Raw genomic sequence first — 16,092 nt, 5'->3', positions numbered from 1 at the left:
TGGTGTAGGTTGCAGACGCGGCTCGGAACTAGCGTTGCTGTGGCTCTGGCGTAGGCTGGTGGCTATAGCTCCGATTCGACCCCTAGCCTGGGAACCTCCATATGCCGCTAGTGTGGCCCTATAAAGCAAAAAAAAAAAAAAAAAAGAAAGAAATAATAGCAATTCCCATTTAAGCAGTGTCAGAAAAAAATGCAAAATATACGTTTTCTTTTTATATTGTGGATTCATGATTGCACATTTTTGTGAAGACATTAAAAACCACTGAAGTGTACACTTTAAAGGGGTAAATTTTATGGTACTTGAATTATACCCCAATTAAAAATTAAAGAGTTAGTGGGATTTCCCACTTTGGAAATTTTCAAGCTGTTAGAATTTTTTTTCTCATCTAAGACAGCAGATAATTTATTGTACACATGTTACATTCAGCTACAACTGAGAACCGAACTCGTCTAGAATGTCACAGGTCCAGCGCAAAACACCAAAAGGGGCCATTTTGATGCCAACAAGGTGGGTCTCAAAGTGGTCAAGGTATCAGAACGGCAAAAGATGTTCACTATCCATTGAGACAGATTCTAGACAGAAAGCATGCCGTCCAACAAATTGTACCAGCAGTCTCTGGCCTCTGGGCTCTCCTTGTTTCTGCTCCTGTGGCTTCCATGGGTATAGAAGTTTCCTTAGACCTCTGCATCATCTTCTTTTTGCTCTTCAGCCTGCGCATTCGCTTCTTCCTCCACTTTGCTCTCATGGTGCCTGCGGAGGTTTCTCAGAAGATGGCACTAAGGCCAAGAGGTCAAGCTGTTAGAATTTTGATTAGGTGAGAGAGAGATGATGACCTCTAACTTCTCTTAGATCCAGATTATATGAGGGGATACATTAAATCCATTAATAACCAGCTCTGGAATCAAGAATCAGGAGATGTGTGTTCTGTTGCCTTTCATGTTTTACTCACTAGAGCAAATCTCAGTGTCTCTGGGTCTCAGTTCCCTTTTGTGTAAAATAGGGATGAGATATAAGCTTCACTGACATCACATATGTTATGAAGATCAATTAGGATAATAAATATAAAATTGCACGAAAAGCTGCCAAGCACATTATAGATGTTGTATCCAGAGTTGTATATTGAAATCTTTTATGAATGAGTTTTGGATCCACTTTACAATTTCATTCTATTTTTAAATAAGCTTTCTCGGAGTTCCCATCGTGGCCCAGTAGTTAATGAATCCGACTAGGAACCATGATGCTGAGGGTTCAATCCCAGGCCTTGCTCAGTGGGTTAAGGATCCGGAGTTGCCGTGAGCTGTGGTGTAGGTTGCAGACGCGGCTCAGGTTCCAGGTTGCTATGGCTCTGGTGTAGGCCAGCGGCTACAGCTCTGATTAAACCCCTAGCCTGGGAACCTCCATATGCCACAGGAGTGGCCCTAGAGAAGGAAAAAAGACAAAATAAATAAAATAAAATAAAATAAAATAGTCATAAGTTATTCAACCTGCTGTACAGGTGTGCATAAATGTGCCAAAAAATAAAAATAAATAAATATGCTTTCTCCTTAGATGGTTTTAAAGGAAAACAGCAGTGGGCAATGGATTATTCAGGGAAGATTTTTAATTGGCAAATTTTTTTTCTTAAACCTCTCCTTCCATCAGTTGCTAGTTCTAGACATTTGGCTGATTATGATTTCCTTCAAAATGATGAGGAAGCTCGAAATGCTTTATTAAATTTTAGATTTCATATAAAAGAAGATTAAATTTAGAGACCAAAGAGGTTTCTGGGCTACATATATATTTTGTGCTGGCATACTACTATAACATGCACAGAAAATAAGAGTTTGAGTGCTATTATAACTTCTGAGGGTAAAGTAAAAACTGATTTTAAAATTCAGTGGTGTTGGGAGTTCCCATCATGGCTCAATGGTTAATGAATCTGACTACCACCCATGAGGACGAAGGTTTGATCCCTGGCCTCACTCATTGGTTAAGGGTCCGGCGTTGCCGTGAACTGTGGTGTAGGTCAAAGACCCGGCTCAGATTCTGCATTGCTGTGGCTGTGTAGGCTGGCGGCTGTAGCTTCAATTCGACACCTAGCCTGGGAACCTCCATGTGCCGTGGGTGTGTCCCTAAAAAGAAAAAAAACAAAAAAATTCAGTAGTGTTGGAATATAAAAAAGAAATAGCTTATACCTACATTTTCCTATCAGGTAACCCTCAAACTTTTCTCTATAAATCTGCTCTAATTGAATACAGAAATGATCCTTAAGTTCTAATGTTTGAGAATGGTTTGCCCACCAGCAGCAGCTATAGAACTGAGGTATTTGCTCATAAAGTCAGAAAGAGCTCAGTCTTGGACAACTTATCAATAATTTATCTGGCAAGCTCTATATTTTCTTTCTTCTATCTCTCTCCTCAAAGATTTGTTTCATAGTATTAAATAGTCCTTTTAACTTTTAGTAAAATTTGGGAATTCCTTGGTGGCCTAGAGGTTAAGTATCTGGTGTGGTCACTTCTGTGACTCAGGTTTGATCCCTGGGCTGAGAACTTCCACATGCCACAGGCAGGGCCGAAACAAATTTTTTTTAGTATAATATGTTCCTCTTCATAAAATAGTATTTGAGGTGTTCCTTTAATAGAGAGACTCATTTTTGTAGACTATAGAAGTATCGGCTGTAATTCATTCATAAAGATGATGTTACTGAAAATTGCTGCCAACTCTTCCCTTATTACATACGCTTGGCCTACCCTTTGGCCCAACAAAAAATACTTAATTTCTTTGATTTTTTTTTTTTTTTTTTTTTTTTACTGTTATTGTATGACTCTATTCAGAGTACAGTAGAAGAGAATTTTTCTTTTCATTTAAAGAGAATCATCTTAAAAAGTAAGAAACAACAGGAGTTCCCATCGTGGCTCAGTGGTTAACGAATCCGACTAGGAACCATGAGGTTGTGGATTTGATCCCTTACCTTGCTCAGTGGGTTAAGGATCTGGCGTTGCTGTGAGCTGTGGTGTAGGTCGCAGACGCAGTTTGGATCCCGAGTTGCTGTGGCTCTGGTGTAGACTGGCAGCTGCAGCTCCAATTTGACCCCTAGCCTGGGAACCTCCATATGCTGAGAGAGAGTGGCCCTGGAAATGGCAAAAAGACAAAAAAAAAAAAAAAAAAAAAAGATAAGAAACAGCAGTTAATCTTTATTACTCTCAGGCTTTTTCCAACATACTGCTTTAATTTTGAGATTAAGATTATTTTAAAATAATTTAAGATTTTTTCTGTGAACAGAAATCAGTTCACATTTGGTCCCTTCCTTCCACTAATATTTGCTTCTGCAGATACAACAGAATATTACTATTCACAATGAAGGGTCTGAGATACAAGATTTTGAGTCACCCCAGAAAGACTCAGTTAAATTTGCTATGCTGAAGATGCTAAAGCAGAGAAGTGGAATAATTTATTTTAATTAAACTCTTTAACATAATAATATAAGCAATCTTAAAACTCTTAGTACTCATACTATTCTTAGTATTTTGCTATTTGTATAAAAACAGATGTAAAATAAATGCATTTGGGCTCTTTTGTTTAACTCAGGTATTCTGTACCCTCTTTTTTCCTTAGTAGCCTTGTAATTTACCAGATTTGAGACCCGGTAGAGTGCAAAGAATTTTATAAAGGAAAGCATAGGTCTTCACTTTTGTATAGAACACTACCTTTCGAGGCATATGTTGTATATGAGACTATTATGTGATAAGCATGCTGATTTCACACACACACAATATATCATTATTTGTTAGATTTTAACAGACTATATATTTGTACTTTTACGTAATAACTCACTTTTCTGAGAGTTACAGCACTTGCAGGTCCAGAAGAGAGAGTGGGGATGTGATGGAACACACACCAACGAGTGGTGGGAAAGATTTGGATTCTGTGCCTGATCTTGATCACACCTCTTTTATAAATTGAACTTCATGTGTCTCATCTCCAATTTTTTTTTTTTGTCTCTTTTGTTGTTGTTGTTGTTGTTGTTGTTATTGTTGTTGTTGTTGCTATTTCTTGGGCCGCTCCCGCGGCATATGGAGGTTCCCAGGCTAGGGGTCGAATCGGAGCTATAGCCACTGGCCTACGCCAGAGCCACAGCAATGGGGGATCCGAGCCGCGTCTGCAACCTACACCACAGCTCACGGCAACGCCAGATCGTTAACCCACTGAGCAAGGGCAGGGACCGAACCCGCAACCTCATGGTTCCTAGTCGGATTCGTTAACCACTGCGCCACGACGGGAACTCCCTCATCTCCAATTTTAAAACTAAATTGAGGGAGTTCCCACTGTGGCATGGTGGGTTAAAAATCAGACTGTAGTGGCTCAGGTTGCTGGGGAGCTTCAGGTTTGATCCCTGGCCTGGCACAATGGGTTAAAGGATCTGGCATTCCCACAGCTATGGCACAGGTCGCAGCTACAGCTGGGATTCCATCCCTGGCCCTGGAACTTCCATATGCCATGGATTCAGCCATTAAAAAATAGTAATAATAAATAAATAAATATAGATTAAAGTCATGCATTTGTGTTGCAGGTCAAATGAGGGAATTTATGGGGAAGCGATATGAAAGACATCCTAAGAACTCTGACTCTCATAGTCACCAGGCTACTAAGATCTTGGGATTCACCCTATTTTTTAACAACCTTCATACAGAATAAAGTTGAATCCACATTGTAATAGCAAGTCAAATGCGAGATATCTCAAAAATTCCCAGCTAAAGTGCTGAAGGTTAGAGTTGTGCCTGAGATTTTGATCTCCCAGGTACTAGCCCTGAATGCTTTGTCTGCAAAAAGCTTTGTCCCTTTAATCCAAGATGACAACAAAATGTTATTTTCTAGGTGCCACCAAGGGAAAAAGGTAACAATTTGTTTCACAAAGGGAGAGCCAGCCTTTAACACTGAAAACATGATGTGGGGAAGGCCAGGATCGGACATCACGGTGCAGAGGATAAGACATGGAAGCCAAAGGGAATTGTCCTGGTGGCTGGTGCTGTGGACGGTTTAGCTCTTTGTGAATAACAGTTTTGGGGGTAGCAACCTGTTCTCGCATCTTGCTTTTTCTCTTTAGATAGTTATACAAGTTTCCAATTGTATATTCAAATCTGTTACCTAACTTTTAGAATTAAAAAGAGGGGCTGCATTCCACAGAGGGGGAGAGGGCCCATCTATCCCCAAATGCAAGTTTTCTACATTTTTCCACTAGATGTGGAATAATAAGTGTTAATAAGGTCTATCTTTCTGAAATCTTTATTAAAAAAAAAAAAAACTTACATTCAGGAGTTCCTGCTGTCACGCAACAGGATTGATGGTGTCTCGGAGCTCTGAGACAAGGGTTCAATCCTGGGCCAGGCACAGTGGGTTAAGGACCCTGTATTGCTGCAGCTGTAGTGTAGGTTGTAACTGTGCCTGGGATCTGATCCCTGGCTAGTGAACTCCATGTGCCACAGGGCGGCGAAAAAAGGACAAAAAAATTCAAACCTGAGTTAACTGGAATCGGGACTATGTCATAGATTATGATGTGAGCTATGACTTTTTAGGCAGTAATTTATATTCATACATCTCCTAATTCTAGATTTCCCAGCATACTTGATAACCAAATGCATACATTTAAATGGCTTTTTACCTGTGCCTGCCAGAAAACTGCTGTAGGTTATGGACATTTCATTTGAGAAGCAATGCAAAGTTTCAAAGTTTTCAAAACTTGGACCATTACCTACTTCTCTTATAAATGAGTGATTTTTCTAGCAAATTTTTAAAAGCAGCTATTTGCCTGATTTTGCCTATTGGTCCAATCCAGGCAATGGAATCTTCAAAGCAGATTTTGAGGCATCTGCCCATTTGAGCAATTATCTATAAAAATATATGGAGATGGTCTTCAACAACAACAATGAAGAAGAAAACAAATAAATGAATAAGACTTTGTGTAGCAATAAATGCTACAAATATAATGTAACAGGGCAGTGTGAGAGGGAATGAAATAGGCCTGTGTACACATGGATCCCAGGACGTTTTATAAGTTTGTTAAGAAAAAGTTTCCTAAACAGGTAATATTTGAGGTGAGAACTGCTGGAGCAAAAGGAGCCAGCTGTGTGGGGATCTGTAGATTCCAAGGCCCTGATTTGACATGATAAAGAACAGAAAGATGGTTGGAAGGATGAGAGACATATTCTCTACCAGAATATGAGGTTATTAAGATTCATTTATTGGAGTTCCCTTTGTGGTGCAGCATAAATGAACCCACTAGTATCCATGAGGATGTGGGTTCGATCCCTGGCTTTGCTCAGTGGGTTAAGGATCTGGCATTGCTATGAGTTGTAGTGTAGGTTGCAGAAACAGCAGCTCGGATCCTGCGTTGCTGTGGCTGTGGCTGTGGCTGGCAGCAGTAGCTCCAATTTGACCCCTCGCCTGGGAACTTCCATATGTTGCAGGTGCGACCCTAAAAAGACAAAAAAAAAATTATTTATTTTGGAAGCAAAAGTATTTATTTTACTTGTTACACACATGCATTTACATAATGAATATTTATGAGATTGTCAGTAACATCTTCAGATCAGCAAGTGTATTCCATTGTGCAGTCATTCCCTTTTATTTCCATTTTCTTGTGGGGAATGCTTTGTGTCTAAAAAGCTAAAAAAATTAAATATTCCAATTATCTATTAAATATAATAGTTATTATATAATTATTATTTAATATTATATAAACATACAATATATGATATAATTATAATGATTAAATATTAATTATTAAACATTTTAATTAAAATAAAATAAAAACTTCAGTTTCTAATGGTACTAGCCATGTTTTGAGTGCTCAATAGCCATATGTGGCTAGTAGGTACCATATTTGAAGTGCAGAGTGTGTTACCATCATAGAAGAACTTTCTACTGGACAGTGTTGCCCTGGTGAAGTACAAGACTAGGACAAGGATGAGAGTTCACAGAAAGTGGCTTGGAAAGATTGTTGGCTAACTTTGGGTTCTGCAAGGCAACGGGAAGCCTTTGGATGGCTTTAAGCAGGGAGTGACATCATTGAATTTATATTTGGAAACCATCACTTTGGCTGTTGTGTAGAAAATGAGTGGTGGGTGGGGGCAACATCAATTACAAAGTTATTGCAGTTGTTCCAGCGAGGAATGATGATGGGTTGGGTTGGTTGTTGTGAGAGGGATGGTGAAAAGCAGATGGATTTATGTTACATTTTAGAGAAAGCAACAAGTGAATTTGCTAATAGACTGGAAGTAGAGCAAGGTAGGCAGAGGAAGGAACAGAGAGTAATACCCTCTTTGAATGCTTGAGCAACTAGCTAGGTGGTTATGTTTTTTCCCAAGATTGGGGAGGGCTGAGCAGAAGTTGGTTGGGTGTGTGGGGACGGATGGTAGAAAGGCAGGGAGGCAGTTGGAAGTTAAGAATTGTGTTTTGGATAAACTATATTTTAGATGGCCATTGGGTATTCATGCATGGAGCTCAGGTGGGTAGTGGAGAATGAATGACCCATACCGTGGGGGGTAAGGTTTTTGAATTTAACAGTACCATCTCCTAAATCATAACTGTGTTTCTCAAAGTGCAAAAGAAATGCAATGGAGTTCATTCCTAGATCCTTTTTACCAAGCGCTAATGAAAACACATCCCCTAGATTTGGCTAAGTGGAGAGATTTAACAAGTCAAATTTGAATTTTTCTTTCCATTTTCCTTATTCCATTTTTCTGGGTGTATCATATTTCCCAGGTCCTTTGTCTGTTACTTTCTTGAATTTGAATGCATGGGAACTCATTCACAGAAAATGGGCAGTTTTTATTTTTATGTGATTATTCAGTGTCCACTGTATGTGTTGGGTCTGATTCCATTTAATATGTTCTGCATAATGTTAATTCTTTCAGTTAGTATAGTGCTGCAGCTTTCTGCACTTATCTACTAAGAGTATTTTATTATTTTTACTTCTCTGCCTCCAGGTTCTGGATGGTAATGCTGGCAAGGGGTGGAATCTACCTTCTTTCCTTTTGGTGGAACAATAACTTTCTGTTTGTGATGTTTGTTGAGAATTGGGAGAAACCAGGACATTGCCTCTATAGTATTAATGAAAACCTTGAGAATGTCATTAACATACAAACCTAGTGTTTTTGTTTTGCTGCCATTAACAAATGCCATTCTTATATTTTTTTTCTGGCACAGTGTTGCTTTACTATCTGCATGCCATCTCTTACAAGTTTAGTTTGTATGATGATTTATTGTTGTTGTTTTTCCCTAAAGAACGGAGTTAATTGTTGGGGGTAGAGTATAGGGAAGATCGAAATATTCTGAAATTCTCCTTACTGTTCCTTTCTGTCTAACCTTGATATATGCCTGGATTTTAACTTTTTTTTTTCCTTTTCATGTGCTATTTTTGATGTCAGCGGATATTAGCATGATATTCCAATCAAGGCTTTTCACTCTTAAACGTTTCAGGTAGGCTCTGGCATATAAATCATACATGTAAAAAGAAAACTCAAAAAAGTATGTGTGCAGGCTAGGGGCCTCATTTGTCTTTGGCAGAGGCATCACTGCTCCTGTTTCCTTAACTAGTAAACAGATGGTGTCCACTGCCATTGACTAGATGCCCAACTTGTTTTCCATGTGGCAGTACAGTTCTGGCCATCTGATGGAGAGGAGCTGTATCATCACAGCTCCTCATACCTAATTTATGTCATAAAATGACTATTAATACCTGCCCCAAACTAGAGGAAGCTGTTTACCATGAAGCTAAGCTTAAGACTTAAGCCTTTCTCCTTCCCTACCCTCATGAATTAATTTTACTTCAAGGATCTCCTTTGCCTTTTCTTTATATTGCTTCAGCTTTACACATAAAAATACAGTGGGATATTGAGCCAATTATCCAAATACTCCAGGTTCTAAACACACTTTAACCTGGGGTGTCAAGATAATTAAGACACAATTGGATTGTTATTAACATCATTAGTGAGGGCAAATGACATCTAAGGTAGCCATATTAAAAATGAACAAGCGTGGATTATCACATTCTTGAACTAGGTGTAAAAAGAAACCCTTGATGGACTTCTAAAACTCCAATGATTATTCTTCGTAGTAATAAGTTATCTTACATGGTTTTTCCTTTAGTTTCTCAAATACTACAGTACTGTGGTACATGAAATATGTATCCTGTAAATATAAATAACTAGGATCCTGATTTTTTTCTCATAAGCTTTATTAATGGTAGACATAGTATTTCACAACCATAGACAGCCTACTAAGATCTTTCCTATTGTTCACCTACCTGTCCTCACTGCTTTTCCCTTGAGATTTCTTTATACGGCTTTCTGATTGACTGTTTTGGCTTCATAACTTTGTACACCTTCTTGAGGCTAGGGTCACTTAATCTCAAAATAATTTGCCATCCAACATCAACAATTGTTCACTAATACTCTCATATACTTCCTTTTTAAAAAAATTTTAAGTAATACTAAAAAACCCCCTGCTCTTCCGTCCTACCTATCCTTAATAATGTTCTCATGGTCTAGGTTACTTGTTGAGATTTTCCATTATTTGGACCAACAGGAAAAGCTTGGGTTCTCTGTTGAAAACAGACCTTCCCACAAGAGCAGTCAAGGCCTCACAATGCCACCTGAATTTGGTTTGCTGTTGTACCTGACTTGAGAACCTATAAGCACCTTCGAATCACTCAGACGGTAGATGTGGCTGTCATGTTAATAACAGTGGGAAGTCAGTTGGCTCCTGTCGCCTGCCAAGTATCCAAGCACAATCCTTTTTTTTTTTTTTTTTCTTTTTTCCTTCCAACATCTTAGACAGCTCAACCTGAGGGCCAGCCGTAGACCCCCGCGGTCCCCCGGCTGCAGCGAGCTGGGCAGTTCACGTGCCTCAGCAACCCATTCCCCAGAGTGCTGGCTGCGCAGCACCGCTCTGGGGAAAGGAGCTCTGGTGCTGAGAGTAGCGCCTCCTCCGGGGGAGGGCCGGGAGCTGGCCTGCGCAAGCTTTCCTAGGGAGTTGCCTTAAAGAAAGCAAGCGGGATTGCAGATAGCTCCAGCTGCCTGCTTTTTAAATACAGTTTTAAGCAGCGTCTTCACTCCCTTACCTTCTGCAAAATTGCAAATCACTACCAACCTCGCACCAAAAAGAAGGGGGCGGGGGGTGGGAGGGGGGAGAACAAATCTCCTTCTCCCTTCTCACTTTCCCTTCCTTTCCAGCTCTCTCTTCCTCCCTTCCTTCTGCCGCAGCCGCTTGTCTCTCGGACTGTGTCTCTCTCCAACCGGACTTAGCAACTTCTTGCTTATTTCTCAGCCCGTTTTCCATTTTTTCCACCCTTTGCCATGAACTGGACCGACAGACGCAGGGGAGGCTGTGCTTTCTGCCCCAGGGAATGGCGATTCGCTTCCCGGGGCCGTGCCGGGGAGGATCGGCAGAGAAGAAAGAAAGAGTGATAAACAGCTGCTGAAAGGAAGAGAAGGGGGACCTCCGTCTGCCGCGGGCCCCGCGCGCAGTAGCGCCCGGGATGGTCCCGAGCTTTCCCCGCGCCTTCCGCGCCTCCAGCGGCTGCGGTCCCCGAGCGCTGGACACCTTGGGCAATCTTTAAAAATCCCAAAGTAGGGAGAGACCCTGGAGGACTGAAGTCGGGGGTGGGGGTGGAGCGGAGAATTTTGCAGAGCTTTTCCAAGAGAGAAAAAGAGGAAGTCTGATTCTTTCTGCCTGTGCTAAGCTTTTAACTTGAAGGCGTCTCTTTGGAGCATCTAGTATTCTCCAGGAGTTGCCGAAAGCTGAAACTTTCGACGCTCCCAGGCTGGGAGGAGAAGGAGGGATTCCGAGGGTGGGATTGGGAGGAGGGCGAGCGGGCGTGTGTGCGTGTCTGTGTGTGTGTGTGTGTGTGTGGCGGGGTGGGAGTGCCTGGGGGACCTCGGGGACTCCGCGAAGAGGGCGCACCATGGCAGCGCCGGGCAAGGCCTCGCGCGTCGGGGCTAAGCCCGGCCACGGGGAGGCGAGGCCGGCCCCCGCAGATGGCCGGGACAAGCACCCTCGCGTCGCCACCGCACCGCCGCGGGACTCGGGTTGCCGCGGCTGCTGGGGAGACCTGGTGCTGCGGCTGCTCCGGCGCTGCCGGAAACTTTCCTCCGCGTTGTACGCGGGCTCCCTGTCCTTTCTGCTGGCGCTGTTGGTGAGGCTAGTCCGCGGGGAGATCGGCTGTGACCTGGAGCGGAGTAAGGAGGCGGCGGCGGCGGCGGCGGAGGAGGAGGAAGCGGCCCCGGGCGCAGAAGGGGGCGTCTTCCCGGGGCCGCGGGGTGGTGCTCCCGGGGGCGGCGCGCCGCTCGGCCCCTGGCTGCAGCCCTCGGCGCTGCTCTTCAGTCTCCTCTGTGCCTTCTTCTGGATGGGCTTGTACCTCCTGCGCGCCGGGGTGCGCCTGCCTCTGGCCGTCGCGCTGCTGGCCGCCTGCTGCGGGGGGGAAGCGCTCGTCCAGATTGCGCTGGGCGTCGGGGAGGATCACTTACTCTCGCTCCCCGCCGCGGGGGTGGTGCTCAGCTGCTTGGCCGCCGCGACATGGCTGGTGCTGAGGCTGAGGCTGGGCGTCCTCATGATCGCCTTGACTAGCGCTGTCAGGACGGTGTCCCTCATTTCCTTAGAGAGATTCAAGGTCGCCTGGAGACCTTACCTGGCGTACTTGGCCGGCGTGCTGGGGATCCTCCTGGCCAGGTACGTGGAGCAAATCTTGCCGCAGTCAGCGGGGGCGGCTCCGAGGGAGCATTTTGGGTCCCAGCTGCTTGCTGGGACCAAGGAAGATATCCCGGTGTTTAAGAGGAGGAGGCGGTCCAGCTCCGTGGTGTCCGCCGAGATGTCCGGCTGTAGCAGCAAGTCCCATCGGAGGACCTCTCTGCCCTGCATACCGAGAGAACAGGTAAGCGCCGGCAGCCCCTCTCTCGCGCCTCTGGGGAAAACTTGAAACCCTTGGGATCCATCACAAAGTGGAGGGGATTCGATCGCTGGGAACAGAAGGAAAGATAGCTTAGAAAAGCGCTCTAACTTCAGCCTTAGTTGGAAACTAGCGAATTTCCCCCCTCCTCTCACGCAATATTTTATAACCTTGAACAACAGGAACACGAATAAGTAATAAAACTAGATGGCATTTGCAGGGTCTTCCACAGCTGGGCCAACTTTTTAGATTTGCTACACCTGGCGTATGGCGCCTTTGCACTTTTAAGTGCCCACATACTTTCCTCCTTTAGCAGAAATGTTCGAATTAAGTTTATTTATTTATTTTAATTTTTTTTTAAGCAGTGGGTGATTTTTAAGACTTGGATTTTTACTAGGTTTCTTTCTATTTCTTTTTATAAAATTTCTTTCCTCTAAAGGGACAGGTAAACGTTTATGGAAGTCAGTAAAAATATTCTAGAGTACAAACAAAGAATACTTGAAGTGAGGTACTGATTATTTTCTGGTTTTGCAGTGTCTTAATTGAGGAGATTGTGTTTGGTGGTGCCCAGTTTGTTTTTAAATGTAATTTGGGGACATACATTATCACATGCTAATCTGTTTTGTTTATAAACTTCAATTTGGGGAATAGTTTTTCTTGCGCATCAGAATTTGTCAAAATTGTGGACTGTGCTTTAATGTAAACTAAAAAGAGACATTTCTCTTATGTATCTACATACTTAAGTGAATATTTAGAAATTCAAATGGATTTATGCAGGAAATATTAATTCAGGAGAGTATTTTTAAATCTGGTGATATAAGTATTTCAGGGAGGAGGAGGAATCTAGTATTATGAGTGAAGTTATTCCGGATAAAAGTTAAGTGAATTTTGGGGACCAGTAGCCTTATTATCATTAAGTGTTTTGAGACCCTTATAGCTGCTATAAGGGGCATTAAAGGAACAAATCCTAATTTTAAATGCAGATTGTATCTGAAAAGGAATACTTAGTGTTCACCTCTCTACTCCAAGCAGATTTGACACTTGGGTGGGGGTGGCAGAGAGCTGGTTATGTACAGCAAATGGAAATTTACACTTTCCCATTTAAATTTATGCTTGTGTACCTGTGGTGCTATTAGAACAACTTTAGGGAGTGAGAGACTACTCTAAGACATAGTGAGCTTTTTCTTTTTAGGTTATTCTGTGGATAATCATTTGGGTATTTCTAAGAAATAGCAGTCACCATATGGTGTAGTGGCCAGTTTGTTTCTGAAATGGAGTTGATTACACAGAATGTGGTTGTTTGACATTATTTAGCAGAATGGATGACAGCATCATAGTCTCTATGTTTGCTTTAAAACAAATGTACTTATTTAGCTTTTCGTTTAGATAAAGCAAATATTTCTTCGGTTTAGCTTACTCTGAGAATGAAGTTAAAAACAGGCCACTGACTGATACTTAGTTTTGCTAGAAATTTGGAAATCAGCAGAATAAAGTAACCTATCTATTTAAGGGTAAACCAATTAGGGGAAAAACACATTCTAATTTCTTTTCAAAGTTACCGGAGGGAATGTCTTTTAAATAAAAGCACTATTAGTTTAAATACGTTTCAAACACTTAATTTATGGGGAAATGTGATTTAATCATTGCAAAATTGAACCTGAATTTCTAAGGCAAATCTGTGATATAATCATAAATAACTTGACTTTAAATTAATCCTCGAAATTTACTTTCTGAAATTCCACATTAACATTTAGAAGTTAAGGAGTTAAGGGTGGATTTAACATAAGAAGATGTTTAGGTGAATTAACCAGTGGTGTTAATTAAGCTGTGGGTTTTTATTGGTTTTCTCTGGTTTGAATTGATAAATGGGGGGTTTGAATTATCTGCAAATTATAAGAAAATAACAGCATTGCACTTTTAAATGTTTTTGCTGATGAATGCTGTTGAAAATTATCTATTTTGGTCAGTTTCTTTGGTCACCATTTTTTTTTTTTTTAAAGGCCGTGTTTATGAAGACTATTCTAAAGTGAGAGATTATCTCTTTTGGCGATGGAAAAACAAGGTTACATTTAGTAGAAATTTATTTACTTGAAATTTTAATGAGGGCATGGGTGAGTGTGTGCGTGTTACTTAAGACTAGTTTTTATATATGAGCCATGAAAGTTGTTGCTGAGCATAATTGTGGGGAGTGGGTGGGAACTAGCGTGCAATAGGATCTTATAAGACAGGGCAATATCTCATACGTTAGCCAAACTGTGTGAAAAGTTCAGGAGCTATATAGTGAATGGCTTATCTGTTTATCACAAGGAAACACACTTCTGATTAAGGGTGCAAAGTGTACCCGTGTCATTTGCATGCTTTATGAAGTCAAGAAGCAAAATAATTATAAAACACATATGTTAACACTGCCCTGAATGCTACCTGATTAGGAGATCTTTTCTGAAAGACTGTCTCCTCTCAATTTGAGATAATCCTCAGGCAACAAGTGAATTTTAAATAGAGGTGGAAGGACATAAAACACAGAGGCTGGCAGAGAATTTCTTTGGACCTTGCTCATTGTGGGGTTTAAAGGTGAGAAAATTTCAGCCTTTTCTTCTCCATGTGAATGATAGCAGCCACTTGTTTAGGACCTGTCTCTCTTTTCAATGACTCAATTCTAAAAGGTCAAGGAGAATAGATGGTAAAAATTCCCATAAGGCAAACCAAATGACAGATGTATTTCCCTCCCTCCCTGCTTCCCTTCCCGAACCATAATTAAGGCAGTAGATCAGATATTACATACAGAATGGAGTTTTGCAACACTGATCATAAAGATGGCTTCCATCAAAGACAGGAGACATAGATCGAATCATCAACTGAAGAATTAATGGCACATGGAGTGTAACTGTGAGATGCTTTGCAGGCAGGTATCTATTCTCAGGGAAGAACAAAGTTTGTAACTTTTATGTGGCTTTGGGGGCAGTCCCCCCAGCCCACCATCCTCAAGATTTTGTAAATCTGTGTGTTGCACTGTACTTTTTTGGTTGGCAGCGTTAAGAAGGCAGATGTTTCCATGAAGGTGTGTATATCTTTCCTAAGAGATGTTCATGTCCCAGGGCAGGTATGTATCTCTCAGGGAATCAATGTCCCCTCCTAACACTAAGATCCTTAGAATTTCTTGAATTATTAGCTATTATGCATGATTAATAAATATGTTTTTTTCAACATAAAATTTTCCAATATTTAACACATGGACATTGTGTTTGAAGGGGGGGTGTCTCTCTAGTCTCTTTATACATCAAAGGACATAATTGGTCAATTGTCCCCCTCTAATTACTGGGACCACCTTGTAAAGCATTTTTGAAAGATTCCAAACCAAGGCCATTTTACTTTGGTTCCACTTTAAGATGAATTTAATATTTTTTGCCTGTGGTTTCACATAGAAGAAACACAAGCCACATGCCTCTCACCATGAATGCATTTGTACCACTTGATGGCAAAATTCTTGGTGAAGAGTGTAGTCTCAGAAAGGTGTAAATCTATACTTCACACCGTGTAATTAAAAAATCAGAATTGTTTCCCATGCATAGGTCCTGAAAGCTCTTAAACATCTTTTGGCGTTTCTCTCGTGGCACATTGGACACGAATCCGACTAGGAACCATGAGGTTGCAGGTTCGATCCCTGGCCTCACTCAGTGGGTTAAGGATCCGGCATTCCTGTGAGCTGTGGTATAGGTCACAAACACGGCTCAGATCCCTCGTTGCTGTGGCCCTGGTGTAGGCCTGCAGCTGTAGCTCGGATTAGACCCCTAGCCTGGGAACATCCACATGCTGCGGGTGTGGCCCTAAAAAGAGGAAAAAAAAAAATCTTTAGCAGATTTTTGTAGAGATGTGATGATTAAGAGTCTGGTGTGTGGTTATCAAAAGTAAAATCAGGAGTTCCCGTCATGGCCCAGTGGTTAACGAATCCTACTAGGAACCATGAGGTTGCGGGTTTGGTCCCTGCCCTTGCTCAGTGGGTTAACGATCCGGCGTTGCCGTGAGCTGTGGTGTAGGTTGCAGACGCGGCTCGGATCCCGCGTTGCTGTGGCTCTGGCGTAGGCTGGTGGCTACAACTCCGATTCAACCCCTAGCCTGGGAACCTCCATATGCCACGGGAGCAGCCCAAGAAATAGCAACAACAACAACAA

The 16,092-nt window shown here is 41.9% G+C and overlaps 1 protein-coding gene across 1 annotated transcript in view; it reads left to right on the top strand.

Annotated features, from left to right (window-relative positions):
• Positions 1-11,381: 11,381 nt before the first annotated feature.
• The window catches only part of PDE3A (phosphodiesterase 3A), a gene marked incomplete at its 5' end in the record, with an annotated part of 324,361 nt that continues 319,650 nt past the window's right edge, over positions 11,382-16,092 (top strand). Inside the window, 2 exon segments of the mRNA NM_213736.1 lie at positions 11,382-11,513; positions 11,544-11,908. Of these exon segments, the coding sequence (NP_998901.1) occupies positions 11,384-11,513; positions 11,544-11,908 (495 nt within the window).

This window comes from Sus scrofa, chromosome 5, assembly GCF_054392235.1.
Source record: "Sus scrofa isolate SSC_HxYL_T2T_F1_AM1 chromosome 5, Sscrofa_HxYL_maternal_Yorkshire_Landrace_v2.0, whole genome shotgun sequence".
NCBI classification, from domain to species: domain Eukaryota; kingdom Metazoa; phylum Chordata; class Mammalia; order Artiodactyla; family Suidae; genus Sus; species Sus scrofa.
Note: the sequence above shows the minus strand (reverse complement) of the source record. Positions and strands in the feature narration are given on the sequence as shown.